Below are 13,574 nucleotides of genomic sequence, written 5' to 3' on the forward strand. Positions count from 1 at the left end.
ATTCACGGCCCAGCCTCACGTCCAACTGGCTTATCTATGTGCCACGACACTTCTTTTTATCGGGTGTCTTATTGAATTTTTTACTGTCGACTCAAGCATTTCGCTCGCACATGTTAGGTTTCCGTACTATTGCGTTTCACTGGGCCTTATTTGCCTGCTCCCAACTCTTCACGCCATAACGGGGCCCTTGCAGAATATACCGCCTCTTTCACTCAATTTTGGTCAGCTTGTGCTGCTGAACACTTTTGCTGCCGTGCATTATTTGATCAGACCTCTCGAGCGAGTAGGTCCAGCCCTTGGCTGGAGACCAAGCCTGTGCGCAATGCATCTGGCCTTGATCTACAGCGCTGTCAAGTTTTCCCAGGTGTTGCTGCTCGCCGTATCTGAGGCTGCCTAATAGGCCACCTGTAGGAGGCTAAGACGGCTGCAATATTACGGCACATTAGAGCTTCGCGTGCCAAAAGACAAGGTAGGCAACTCTACCGTGGCCAAGTCGATTGATTGTGTCTGCGCGAAGAGCCAAAAGAAATAATGATATATTTGCTAGAATGTTCCTCACATGAAATGGCATTATATTGGATGCCAAGATCTTCGAAACAAGCAATGAAAATAGTCAGCAAAGAATATAATGGTTTATTGCACGAATCCTTCTGGTTGATGAGCCTAGCTATACTTAATTACGTATTACCGCTGTTGGAGGAGTCGAAATCTAATTGACAAACGAAGAATTCAGCTCCAAAATTTCTAGTCACTGCCCTCTGTCGATCTTGAGATAAAACAAAAGCTGCGCGCCACGAAAGTTTAAAGAACCGACAGGCTTTTCCTGGAGGAGACATACATTACGAGGAACATTTTTTCCTTCTGTCTAGGCAACCCTCTAGTTATAAGTGAGCTCGGATCTCCAGAGGGAAGATACAATGGAATTCCAAAAAGGCTTAAGCCTAGACACAAACGCTTTGTTTCTCGGGTCTCGTCGCAGACCTCTCAGATCCGGACAATCCAATAAAACCGGACAATTCAATAGAACGTGAGTGACGCTCTTTCGCTCACCAAAGACACACATATCGTCGTCACTCAAGCAAAACGCTATTGCGTAGGTGGCTAGCCAACAGTGCCCGGTCCGCATTTATGTCAGCAAATAGGGTCGATTCCGCTGTAGTGGTCCACAAAGCCACCTCGTGTACTTGGCGGGTAGTGAGTGATCAATCCTCCGGAGGTGGCGACCTGTTCTGGATTCGTTCCATTCCTTCTCCAAATGAGATTCTTTTCCAAATGAAGGCCTTCACGCGAGATAGCAGCGGGGCGAATGATTGGGTTTTTACCGATACAGCTGCTTTCCTGGCCAATTGATCTACAATGTCATTGCCAGGCGCCTCGTAGTGTCCGGGAATCCGTTATAGACGAGTCGCGATGCCATGTGACTTGGTTTTCAGGACCGATTGCAGGATGACATAGATGATCTGTTGTGTTGAATTGTTACTTGGGTTCTGGACAGCTGCAAAGCTGAGATACTGTCGCTGAGGAATGTCGCAGTTCTATTGTGCAAGCCGGTCAACCTCCATCGCTTGAGGGCAGCGCTGTTGATGATATTGATGGCATGCAGATCCCTAGTAGCCGCGACGTGCACCAAACAAATGTCCATAAGCCTGACCTGGACCTGCAGAGACTCCACCCCCTCCATTTTGTCGTCGTGGCTGCTGCCCCCAGGTGCCCTAAGGCTCCCCGAGGCATCTGAGAATACCTCGATATCCGAGTTTGACTGTGCTACCTCTGCTAGTTCCATGATGACTTTCCTGTCTAGTTCGATCTTAATCCTCGAGAAGGCCTCCGGTCTCCAAGGTGGCAGTGGGGTTTGGTCGATAATTCCGGTCTCGTGTAGTCTCTCCAAACGCGTGGTCTTCAAGGCCTCAGCGAGTGGGAACCAGCCATACGGCCCAAGGTTATTCCTTCGCCGGTGAGCGCGTGATAGGACGTCCCAGATAGAATTATTTTGCGGCAGGGTGTGAAGTCTGGTGGTGGTACTCTGTGCACGGTGTCGCAGGCGGAGATCGGTGGGCAGAGCATGCGCCTCAACGTCGAGGGCGGATGTGCCCACTGTTCAGAAACCAGAAATTACACGAATGAGTACTTTACGCTGAACAGTACGCAGGTGCCGAAGGTGAGTCTTGTCTTGTAGTTGTCTTGAAGTGTGTCGTGCCAGACCGTCGACGCGTAGTCGAGGACCGGGTCGTACTGTGCCCCACACGGGCACAGCTCTAATTAGAATAGGCGCTAAACTATAGCCCACTCAAAGGTGGTGCTTCTTTAAAAACAAGTCAAGCTAGGTTTAGTCTTATTTTGAAGAGCTCTTTGATTCCAAGAACAAGTACTCACTGGCGTCAATCAACTTCAACTGGCCCAGAATGGATCTTATTACCAGCATCGCAAAGATCTTCACCGCCGTTTTCACAACAAACCACCCCCACTCCAGCTCGGTAAAAAGACATAATTACCAGGCTAATCAAGCCTGCAACTAATCTACTTCTGCAACAGGGTCGTTATCTAGATTCTTAACCTCGGCATCACCCGTTCTCAAGGCTTATAGCAGAAATACAGCCACAAAAGCGGACAGTTGCTGTCTATCTCATTCGCAAATATCTTCCAGTCGCCACCAGCGCAACCTAGCGTCACAAACGGCAACGAGGCCACGACCGCTCTGCATATTCAGAGCAATCTCCGTGGGTCAAATCAACACATATCTACGTAGTTGCTTTAGCCTGCACGTTGCTTCACGAGGGGTCAGGGTAAATGAATCAAACACACACAGGCTGTATCTAAGAGGTGTGCTGTATCCTAGTACCCTGAAAGCATGCAACTACTCCCACTAATTTGAATTCCCTTTTCGAAGTTCTTTGTCAAGCAAACTCTTTGATATAAATTAAACTGCCTTGGCGGCTAAGTCTGCGGTGCAGTACACTACCTCATTGCACTTTCACGTCGGCTAGGATTCATTGCGCCGGTGCTGGTCCTGGTAGAATACGCTGTGTTGGTCGCACCGAAGATGGTGCCAGAGTTTGTGCGACACTCTCAGGAGGTTGAGTAAAGCCCTGAGTCGGAAAATACATCTCAGGCCTTCCAAAAGAACGAGAATTGGCTGGCGGCTCTGCACCTTGGCTTGTTTCATTTGTGGTCTGCTGCCCACTATTCTCAGCCTCAGTGTCCTGAGTATCGGGCATATTGACGTTGATGCCTTTTTGGCTGCTGGTTGCAGTGTGACCGCAATCCAAATTCACCCCGTCCGTATCCGCATGACCGTGAGTAGTATGATTCAATGTGCTGCACGATGCAGAGCTCCCCGAATGAAAGTACTGGGAAGGTGAACAAGTAACGTTTTCTCCATCACTGTGCACATGTCGCGCTGGTGGGCTCTGCGAGGGCGTCAGGTAAGACACCCCTATCATGGAAGTTGAAGGAGATGAAACCGGCAATTGAAAAGGGCGATTCGACGTTGCTTGCGATGTTACTTCCACTACAGATTGCATGGAACGAGACCTTATCTTCTTTTTCCGGCGCAAGTGCCCGGCGCCTTTCTGATAAAGTATGGCTTGAATGGCCGAAATTGTTCGCGAATGACCGAAGTCCTTCCTGAACTCCAGCTCAATCTCTTTGTCAGTTAGATGGGCCCGGGGTTCGAACCACCCAGGAACACGAGATTTCTCTGCTTCGGTCCATCGGCGACCAGAAGGAAATGCTGAATATCAGAGTCAGTAGGACAAATCCATTTTGGAAGTTGATAACTCACGCATCTTGGCTACATGCTTTTGTGGAATTACTACTGAGACTTCCGTCGGAGTGGCGCCGCTTAAATGAGCGCTCGAGTCGGCCTCAGTCAAGTTTGCCTGCGCAGCCTGAGACCCTCCGAAAATCGGTGAGGCACTTGAGGATTCAAGTTGTGCAAGCATATCGTCTACTTTCTCGAGCACATCTTGGCCTACCTCTGCCACTGGAAAAGGTCAGTTTGGTTTTTCGTCAAGCTTAATGTACCATACTCACTATCCAGAAGTGTGCAACCCCAAGTCGAAATTTCCTTCGCCATCATGTGGAGAACGTCACGCTCCACCTGTACGTCACTTTGATGGAACCGTGGGTGAATTAGTAGTCGCAATTGCCCCGCCGAAATCAAGTGATGATCGAAATGGCACACTTCAACCCGCGCCTTTTGCTGCGGAAGATAGTACTGGTACTTGCCATCCTGATACTTCACCTCCGGAGAGCTCTCGCGAACAACATCGACCCAGCTGACCTCATTGCTGCAAGCTTCGAGAACCTTGGGCCGGGCATCAGTGAACAGACAAGTCATCCTCTGGGCCAGAGCATCACTCATGAGTGGCACTTGGAAGAACCGAGCAAGGCTGTGATCTCCTTTCACTCTATCTTGAAGCTCCTGCAACAAGTTCTGAATGAGCAACAAATCTTCATAGGGACGATGAAAGAACCCTCTGCGAATTTTCTCTTCACACGGCCCAAGACTGGAACAGTTGGGAGAATCGCCGTCATCGCATGTGATCTCTGGATCATCATGTCTAGACTCCATTGGGAAGGAAACTGAGGCCGAAGCAAATATATTAGAATACTATCATCCGTGAAGAAGCAAGACATACTGGGCAAGTGGGCTCGTGACTACTATCTTGGTAACACAATCTGGGACTTTAGCTTTGCTTCGGGTCTGTGATTTAAACTTACTTTTATATCCAAAAGGTCATATCACATGTAATACTGTAACCTGGAAGCGCTGTTGCTACTCCATGTTGGGCTCGTTAATATCTCTTGTCTGGTTTAACTGAACAAGGGATCAGTTGTAGACGAGAGGCGACGCGGGAAATATTGTCTCATAGTCTACAGCCATTCTGGAACGACCAATTGTAAGCGTAGTCGTATGTTGGGTGGCGTTTGAAACAGTCTTTCTTGTCTTTACCTATTCCAAATATGGTAAGCCGAGCCAGCTTGCGAGACTGATGACTCGACTTGCGTGAGACATTTCATGCCACTTGCGGGGATAATCACGAAATCCTTGTCCTCAATGATGTTTCTCGTAGTCGATCAGCAATTATGTTTACTCATCGAATCTTCTGAAGCAAATTGCGGGGGCTTGCACGTCCACCGGGGAATGGAGATTCCGCCCGGCGCACTGTGCACTGTGTACCCGAAGCGCAATTCCGACCCTCAAGGATATTCTGACTAGGGTTATGAACAGGGTGCACGGATACCGAGGAACAAAATTGGGCTTACTTCACCAAATGGCCCGTCACATAAACAGAATCAACAACATCGCCAAATTGTCCAGCCGATTGGGGTCAGCTTTACCCGTTCATAGTTGAAATGATTGTTCACGGGGATAGATCATCCATAGATGTGTCAAGCACATCAGGGAAGTCTCAGTCCACGTCTTATCATCAGCTCATCTCAACACTCTTGTTATTTGGTTCAATTGCTTCACCGCACGGGCACACAGGCCGTTTGCCGCTCTGGGGCGGATTTCTCCAGAACAAGGGGCATTTTATGATTTGGAATTATGACGGCGTCTAAATCATGTCACAGGATGCTTCAGCCTCGTGCCACGAATCACAAAGATGGTCCATTGTTGGTTTTCTCGGTGTCTGCGCACAGTGGATCCGGATCCCTGCAAGCGACAGGGGTGGAGAATTCGACGATCAGTGGAGAACGGCTGGGCCATGTTCGGTCTGAGACCCGTAGCTATCATCCCTCCCCACGCGCGCTATCATCTTGAGCAACCCATCCATGGTAGAGAAATCAGCACAGAATGCTGCTTCGCGTTGAAAGTGCGACTTCAGACAGCGTTCCGGGATGTCTAAGGCTAAATGCAGAGTTCGGTGCTGAGCTGCATCTCCCCTGCGCCATCTGGCATGCCCGGCATGCAAAGCCCACTTGCAGTAACCGCATGTTTTTGTGCCTGCAAATCCACTTTTTAAGCTTCGGTCCTCGTTCTCTCGATCCGGATGATCATGTTACCAGCGGCTAACTACCATGATGATCGTCCTGATTGCCAGAGTAGCGCATGGAGCTGGATGAGGCCGAGCTAGCGGTGCTGGTTGGTTTCGGGCCATCAAATCACCCACAGCGACATGACGATTTGACATTCCATGTCTCTCGGCATTGTCAGGTCTTGTCGGTGGCCTGCGGGGTCGCTTGTGTAATGTGCCTTTGGGGGGGTGCTGAGAGGGGTGGCCTCAAGCCAGCGGTCGGGACGCGCATCTGTCTGACAAGAGTACACAAAAGTACCTCATGTTAAACTGCGAGCTTAGTTAGCAATCTGGGCTGACGCCACTCGGCACTAAGTACGATGAAGCCAAGCACGCGAGCGGGCCCGACCAAAGTGGGACCCAGCACGAACTTGACGACGTTGGTATAATCATTTCGAGAGCTACTACTGTCCTGGTGCCAATTGGGGAATTATTTTGCCGAAGCAAATTCTAGGGCTTGCAAGATTGTGATCGATCAGGCGGAGACAATCTACCCCATTTAATTCGCCTTCTTTCTTTTGTTATAGTGCGGGCGAAATGACACGCATCTCAAAATGGTAGATTGTTCTAAAATTGATAGCTTGAAATACGGTTCAAAGCGCGCCTAACCTTGAGGATTATGAGTTGATACAAAGTGAATTAGCCTCGGCTACAATAAAAGAATACATATAGATTGTCATGTCGAGCAGCGTGTCCAACAATAAATAGAAGTGTTTGCTTAACGTGGAAACATCCACACCTCATATCACTGGTCCCTGCGTGCCCCTTCTATCCCAGTCGATCGGTAATTGAGACCCGGTAGAACACTCTCCAGAGATGTGACATCCACCATGGCTGGTTGATGGTCAAGATCGGTGGTCTTGCAACGGCTAAGCCTGAATGGAAGATAATGTATCAGCATATTTTCTCAGGAGTAGTTGACGCAGGGTAGTACTCACCCTCCACGTCTCTTAGATTCTCTTTTAGCTGCGTAGAAGGTGCAAAGCGATAACTCGATGCTTGGGCGGAGGATGCAGATGTTTGAAAGAACCGTCGCTGACGCTGGAGTCTCTGACGAGTGCCTCTCTGTGCTTGGCCTGGTAGCGGCCGACGACGCCGAATACCCCGAATTAATTGATTCAGCTTGCCACGCAGTGACTCGCCGGATCGCTTTATTTGGAATTGGTCATAATATGCGTCAGACTTTTCCTCCCATGATAGATGTTGATTATTGTATAGCCATCCCCGGAGGTTATTCTCCTCCCACGAGGGCCAAGGAGTGCGATCTGGCATAGCTAAGCCACGGATGACGAGGTATTATGACAGAAATGAGACAGGAATATGGAGGAACTCAAGTCAACGGTCAAGGGCAGCTAAAATCTGCACGGGAAACGCGGGAATGCGGAGTTTCTTATGAGTTCTCAACGCTTGCTGAAAGATACAATGAATGTGTGCACGAATGTGGTTGTTCTTTGGAACGGAAGCTGGATTTGGGGATACCGAGCTGTGCAAAAAGCGGCGTTGGGTTGGCGTTCAATTGTGATAGACGCTGGTTAAACCTCGCGAAGCGCGTGAAACCTGAGGTAGTATCGAGATGAACGGTGAAAGCCACCAACAAACAACTACGGGTACTATTGGGTGTGTTTTTTTTCGTGCTTTGAGGGGTTGACATGGATAGGAAATGGGCAGTTGCCGGTTCAACAGCCTCTGATTCGTGCGATCAAGGGTCACAAAGCATAATTCAGCAGCCTGTAGACCACTAGAGCTTTTCACAGGCTGATCTGCTTTTTCACAGTCTCGAGGGCGTTACTGTGCCAATCATGCGAAGGCTCCAGTCCAGGATCTACATAGATAGATATGAAATTGTCCAATTTCTACCCTGCGAGAAGTTAGCAAGCGTCCGACTCGAGGCTGTCTGACTTGGACCCCAGCAAGTGTGTTATTTCGGATGACTAGACGGTTCAAATGACCTTTTGGCTCAATCTTGACCGCCCCGCCCCGAATATAAAGTTGGTTGTCGTGCTAAGTACACCGCAAGGCCTTCGCTTCCGTCTACTAGAACTAACAACCACCCTTTAAAGTCAGTATGCTTGACAAAGGGACCCGTTACCGAGATCGACTACGCTCACTGGATCTATGGAGCCTTCCCAGTTCTGTCGCGAACTCGGATGATGAAGGGGACTCGGCGTCTCATAAGTTGTCCGACAACGAGGTGGCTGAAGAAGCCCACGACGCAGCACACCAACACGAAACAGATGATGTCTCCCTTCAAAGCTGGCCTGTCAAACCTCAAAGTGTGGTCGAGTCTGATACGGAGCCCCCTAAGCGGAAATTACCTCGCATCTCGGAGGAAATCACGCATGCACTGATGAAAGAGTAAGTCTATACAACCTCGTCATCAATCTGTTCTACAATTATTGACAGCCTATCAGCTTAGACGTGAGAACCCAGTGCGTGCCTCCGGTCTCTCAGCCTTTCTTCTACGTTCTAAAGCCACAAGCTGACCAAGATCTAGATCCGTCGAAGGGCGACTTGAAAAGCACAGTGAGAATAACGAGCGGCTCCAAAAAACTATCAAAGCCTTAACCCGCGACATGAAGACAATCAAATCCGCGCTTGCCATTGTGGAAAAGAAATTAGATGGGAGTTGCCCTAGTATAGGAGATCCTGTGGGGGAGCGGAAGGTGACTCGCTCTAAGCGCCCCAGCCAGTAAGGTCTCGAGTCTCGATGCGCCGCACCGTAGCGGGTGCGTCAACAGACAGTCATGTGATTTATCGGGGCAGAGCATAGGAAATACAATTTAGCATTCGTCACTAGAAGCACGTGTGCATGCTTGAGTCAGATTATCCAAAAATTGTACTGGGCCTGGATGTCTTTCCAGGGTTGCGCACGGACATGATCATCGCCCTAGCTTCGCGCTGGGAAATCCCGAAATGACTCTTCGTTTGATCAAACTAAGCCGAGTAAAGCAATTGTAAGCTAGGTAGGCACGAGCGAACATTCAAGTACATGGAAGCACTGCTCTGCTTGTTTCTTCTGCGTCCCTGTCCATGCGCAGGCGAAAGGATCCGCTTCCTGCGCGGTACGCACGTCATCGAGCCCTCAATCCAGCCGAGCCACTACGAAGTATGATCGCCGCCACATTTTCTCCGTTCAAGTCGCCCCTGTCAGGGCCTTTCACGCTCCTGCGCTAGTGTGCAACCTAGTCCCACCTACCCCTCTTTTCTATTCATCCGCTCTGTGCATAAACCGGCCTCCGACGATGATCGCATTCTCTTCAGATCAAGTCGGATATGAGAAGAGACCGCGGCATAGAAGGGGAACCGGACACATGATGGTCATTTGCTCGTGATGGCGGGTGGAGACCGTTCAGGGAGGAGTGGGGAAAACCAAGGAAGTGTTGGTTTTACTTGCCGTCTGCGCTATCTGGCCTAAGCCTTCCCGAGTTCATTTTCTCCTTAACGGGTTCACGTTGCTCAAACGTGAGGCTTTGGGCTAGTAAATCTGGCTGATAACAATATCCCTTCGCAAGAGCATGCCACCTCTCGTTCGTGTGCTGTCAAATGGGTCGAGGTATACCTCCGCCGGGAGGCAGGGGCCGACGTCGATCGGGCCCGGACCGACGATAGGGAATTGAATTTGCCACCTGACCACCCAACCAACATCAAGCAGACCCCGTTGGCCAGATCTAGACCTGCAGTAGCCGGCGGCGAGTCATGCTCGCGCACTGGCCCCTTAGCGGTTGGTGGTGTAAACTTTAAATTCTCCGATGTGATTCCCGATTAGCAGTCAGTAAATGTGATCTACGACGTATGTCAAAATAGGTCCCGTTGCGGCCGAATGGCGCTATGCATTGGCCAGCAGGTCTCAGTCGCGCTCTGACCTTCCAGAATACATTTCTCGATGGGCTCTGCTAAATTCTCAGCTATATTCTTTATTGATGCATTGCGTTGCCGCTGAGATATATATGATTGGCAACGAAAGTCCGAGCGCAAAACGCCAACCAACATCGCAAGATTTGAATTGCTCTGCACACCCTTTCTGTCACGTACTGCTAGAGCAAGGATCATAAAATCAACACCTAGGCATTAGGCCCGGAACTCGGAACAAGCGGGTTGGTGGAGGGGAATGCACCATTTGTGCCAGGTAATGGGGCGCTTGGGAACACCTGGTTACCCATCTCCCCCATAGGCCCCGAGTTCTGCAGATATGGTGGCTGTAGCACGTCTGAGAATGTCGCCAGGTAGGAATTTCTCAATTCATCCCTACGGCCCCAGATACGGGCCGCCGTGGTGGATAGATCCCCATGTATCATGCCTAAGAAAGTCTCCATATCTGCCTGCGGCCATTGGTTCAGGCTATTGGCATTGCTTGTCGCCGTCTCAAGGCGGCTTTGCAACTGAAGATTTTCGGTTCGCACCCTCTCGCATTCCTCCATGGCCTGCTTTCTGTCAGCCACCAGGTGCTGAATTTGAGTAGAAAGCTGGGCCTTTTCCGTTCGGTGCTGCTGTGCAGCCTGTTGAGATTGCTGCCGTTCTTGAGCCACCAGATTGGACAATCGCTCTTTGTCGTCTTCGGCTTCGTCCAGAATTTTCAGACATTTGCGGTGCGTCTTGTTCCACTCCGACTGTTTTGTAGGACTTGTTTTCGATGGTTTGGATAGACGGTTCTGAGAGCCGAAGGTTTTAGTAAATGCCCAAGGCTTGCAAGAAGGGAAATCTCCACTACACCAGGCGATCGGTACGCTGGAGGGCTGGGTGTCACCTCGGAGTCCGATTCGGAATTTGCTGTCACTGGTCTTGTGCTCGCGATCCGGTTCGATCCCAGGTTGGCGCTCGAGGTCTTCCGGACCTTCTGCCGCGACGACATAAGATCTTGGGACTCAGTCTTAGACAAGTGGGAATGCGGAAAAGCTTCAGCCACCTAAATGCCAATGAATACAAGGATAGTCAGATGCGTCTTTATGAGGTATGACCGGGTGAAGCAGGCTTGCGAAGGAGTTAGGCAGGCATGTTGCATAAACGGCGTTCTTATCGTTTACTCTGAACGGCGCACGCGAGAGGACTAGACCGCGGCCTTTCACTAACTGAGCCATGGTCACATTGCCACGGTGTGTGGGGCTTGCAACCCGGGATCGTAATTATGAACGAGGCTGGCCAGCTCAACCAACAGACTGGTGGTTTAGGCGTAGACAACCAACAAACCAATGTATTCTCCACACCCCCTCGTCTCTCTCGATTGTTCCGGTGTTAATAAGCTAGTATCGGGATTACCAAGCGCAGCACGGCACAAAGCATGAACCGGGATTAGACGAAGCAGCCAGACCTATTCTTGCCGGCATCAAAAGGTGCCGGCTTTCAGCATCCGCTTTCCCCGGGTGGGATCACGGCCGGGCTTTGAGTTCACCAAATTAATTGTATCAGTGACCTATATACTCTGTAGTACACTTTATATCAGTCTCAGTACGGTAGAACGGTACAGTACATGACGTAGCTGTCAGTTGTCGACAAATCATGCTTGAATGCTTGTCGGAGCTGAGTATTGCAAGAGCAAGGCTATCTACAATTTTGTTGAATAACGCGCAGTATGTATTTCTGGTTCAAATGTGTCAAGTCTAGTCTGATCCTTCGCAGATCTGTCCCCTCTTCTGTAGGTGCCGAGCCACGCACGGATACTTTGTTAACACCAATCAAAGTTCTTTTTCCCTGTCCCTTTCTTTTATTCCTCCTTCCGGGCTTGAACGGCAGGGATTAAGGTGACATCGACTGCTGTGACATGCAAGCCAATCCGCCATCGAGCGAATGAAGTGGGGTAGCAGGTCTTGCAAATGAGGGGGAGATTTTTTCTTCCAACCCAGATCCAAAAAATAAAAGGCCATGAAAATCCATTTGTTGACAGCCAGGATCAGGTTCTGACCTCGGCCACCCCCAGCCTTATGCGGGAAGAGCAATGCTACTGCTAAAATGGCAAAGGCCCACTCAGCCTGGCGAGCTTGATGCTCGAGCGAACGAGAAGGTCCCCTCAACCTGGCGAGCGTTATACTCGAGCAAATATGAGAAAGGCCCACTCAGCCTGGCGAGCTACGTGCTCGAGCGAACGAGGAGGTCTCCTTAACCTGGCGAGCTTGATGCTCGAGCGAACGAGAAGGTACCCTCAACCTGGCGAGCGTTATACTCGAGCGAATGTGCGAAAGGCCCACTCAGCCTGGCGGGCTTACTGCTCGAGCGAACGAGGAGGTCCCCTCAACCTGGCGAGCTTGATGCTCGAGCGAACGAGAAGGTACCCTCAACCTGGCGAGCGTTATACTCGAGCGAATGTGCGAAAGGCCCACTCAGCCTGGCGGGCTTACTGCTCGAGCGAACGAGGAGGTCTCCTCAACCTGGCGAGCTTGATGCTCGAGCAAACGAGAAGGTATCCTCAACCTGCCGAGCGTTATACTCGAGCGAATGTGCGAAAGGCCCACTCAGCCTGGCGAGCTACATGCTCGAGCGAACGAGAAGGTCCCCTCAACCTGGCGAGCGTTATACTCGAGCAAATATGAGAAAGGCCCACTCAGCCTGGCGAGCTACGTGCTCGAGCGAACGAGGAGGTCTCCTCAACCTGGCGAGCTTGATGCTCGAGCAAACGAGAAGGTATCCTCAACCTGCCGAGCGTTATACTCGAGCGAATGTGCGAAAGGCCCACTCAGCCTGGCGAGCTACATGCTCGAGCGAACGAGAAGGTCCCCTCAACCTGGCGAGCGTTATACTCGAGCAAATATGAGAAAGGCCCACTCAGCCTGGCGAGCTACGTGCTCGAGCGAACGAGGAGGTCTCCTCAACCTGGCGAGCTTGATGCTCGAGCAAACGAGAAGGTATCCTCAACCTGCCGAGCGTTATACTCGAGCGAATGTGCGAAAGGCCCACTCAGCCTGGCGAGCTACATGCTCGAGCGAACGAGAAGGTCCCCTCAACCTGGCGAGCGTTATACTCGAGCAAATATGAGAAAGGCCCACTCAGCCTGGCGGGCTTACTGCTCGAGCGAACGAGAAGGTCCCTTCAACCTGGCGAGCGTTATACTCGAGCAAATATGAGCAAGGCCCACTCAGTCTGGTGCGCGTTATGCTCGGGCAAATGAGAGAAGCGAGGCCATCACTTATGTGGTAAGAGTAAGATCCACCTCGCGAGCCGGCTCGGACTTCGTTCTCCACTTTGCCGCGTCGCGCACTTCGTAGATGGAAAATTAGTAATCCAGTCTTCCACATAAGGCTGGGATCTGCATTCACTGTAGCATATCACTTTGTTAGCTGGACATCAAAGCAATGGTTTGTTTGGCAGTGTCAGAACCTCGGCAAACGGGTCTCCAGTGCCACCTTTAGTTTCTGGATCCCGACGAGGGTGTCGGAAGCGTCGGCCTTGTTCAACGTTTATTTAAGATCAACGTTTATTTAAGATCAACGTTTATTAAAGATCAACGTTGAAACTAAGATCAACGTTTAAATATATTCGAAAACTTCGATTTTTGGGGCATTCTCGAGTTTCTTCAACACCACGTAAATATTGTTGAGAATTCATCGATTCTGTGGACCAAAGCCA

General features: G+C 50.4%; 6 protein-coding genes across 6 annotated transcripts; 2 read left to right on the forward strand and 4 right to left on the reverse strand.

Moving 5' to 3' along the window:
* Nucleotides 1–1,429: 1,429 nt before the first annotated feature.
* N7443_001755 (uncharacterized protein) lies at nt 1,430–2,422 on the reverse strand (the record flags this gene model as incomplete). The annotated part of the gene is given in 3 exon segments (XM_056881811.1): nt 1,430–2,094; nt 2,107–2,253; nt 2,374–2,422. 3 exon segments carry the CDS (start codon nt 2,420–2,422, stop codon nt 1,430–1,432), a joined length of 861 nt encoding a protein of 286 aa, XP_056743652.1.
* A 565-nt stretch (nt 2,423–2,987) lies between these two features.
* On the reverse strand, nt 2,988–3,215 carry N7443_001756 (uncharacterized protein; the record flags this gene model as incomplete). Its single annotated transcript, XM_056881812.1, has 1 exon — nt 2,988–3,215. The coding sequence occupies one exon, from the start codon at nt 3,213–3,215 to the stop codon at nt 2,988–2,990; it is 228 nt and encodes a 75-aa protein (XP_056743653.1).
* Nucleotides 3,216–3,652: 437 nt separating this feature from the next.
* Nucleotides 3,653–4,573, reverse strand: N7443_001757 (uncharacterized protein; the record flags this gene model as incomplete). The annotated part of the gene is made up of 3 exons (XM_056881813.1): nt 3,653–3,730; nt 3,813–3,982; nt 4,033–4,573. The coding sequence occupies 3 exons, from the start codon at nt 4,571–4,573 to the stop codon at nt 3,653–3,655; spliced, it is 789 nt and encodes a 262-aa protein (XP_056743654.1).
* Nucleotides 4,574–8,085: 3,512 nt separating this feature from the next.
* On the forward strand, nt 8,086–8,713 carry N7443_001758 (uncharacterized protein; the record flags this gene model as incomplete). The annotated part of the gene is made up of 3 exons (XM_056881814.1): nt 8,086–8,375; nt 8,432–8,449; nt 8,515–8,713. The coding sequence occupies 3 exons, from the start codon at nt 8,086–8,088 to the stop codon at nt 8,711–8,713; spliced, it is 507 nt and encodes a 168-aa protein (XP_056743655.1).
* Nucleotides 8,714–10,081: 1,368 nt separating this feature from the next.
* Nucleotides 10,082–11,095, reverse strand: N7443_001759 (uncharacterized protein; the record flags this gene model as incomplete). Its single annotated transcript, XM_056881815.1, has 2 exons — nt 10,082–10,874; nt 11,088–11,095. The coding sequence occupies 2 exons, from the start codon at nt 11,093–11,095 to the stop codon at nt 10,082–10,084; spliced, it is 801 nt and encodes a 266-aa protein (XP_056743656.1).
* A 1,032-nt stretch (nt 11,096–12,127) lies between these two features.
* Nucleotides 12,128–13,116, forward strand: N7443_001760 (uncharacterized protein; the record flags this gene model as incomplete). The annotated part of the gene is made up of 5 exons (XM_056881816.1): nt 12,128–12,147; nt 12,204–12,279; nt 12,468–12,632; nt 12,689–12,853; nt 12,910–13,116. 5 exons carry the CDS (start codon nt 12,128–12,130, stop codon nt 13,114–13,116), a joined length of 633 nt encoding a protein of 210 aa, XP_056743657.1.
* Nucleotides 13,117–13,574: the final 458 nt, after the last annotated feature.

Source organism: Penicillium atrosanguineum, assembly GCF_028827265.1.
Source record: "Penicillium atrosanguineum strain IBT 20685 chromosome Unknown utg000002l_segment0_segment0, whole genome shotgun sequence".
NCBI classification, from domain to species: Eukaryota; Fungi; Ascomycota; class Eurotiomycetes; order Eurotiales; family Aspergillaceae; genus Penicillium; species Penicillium atrosanguineum.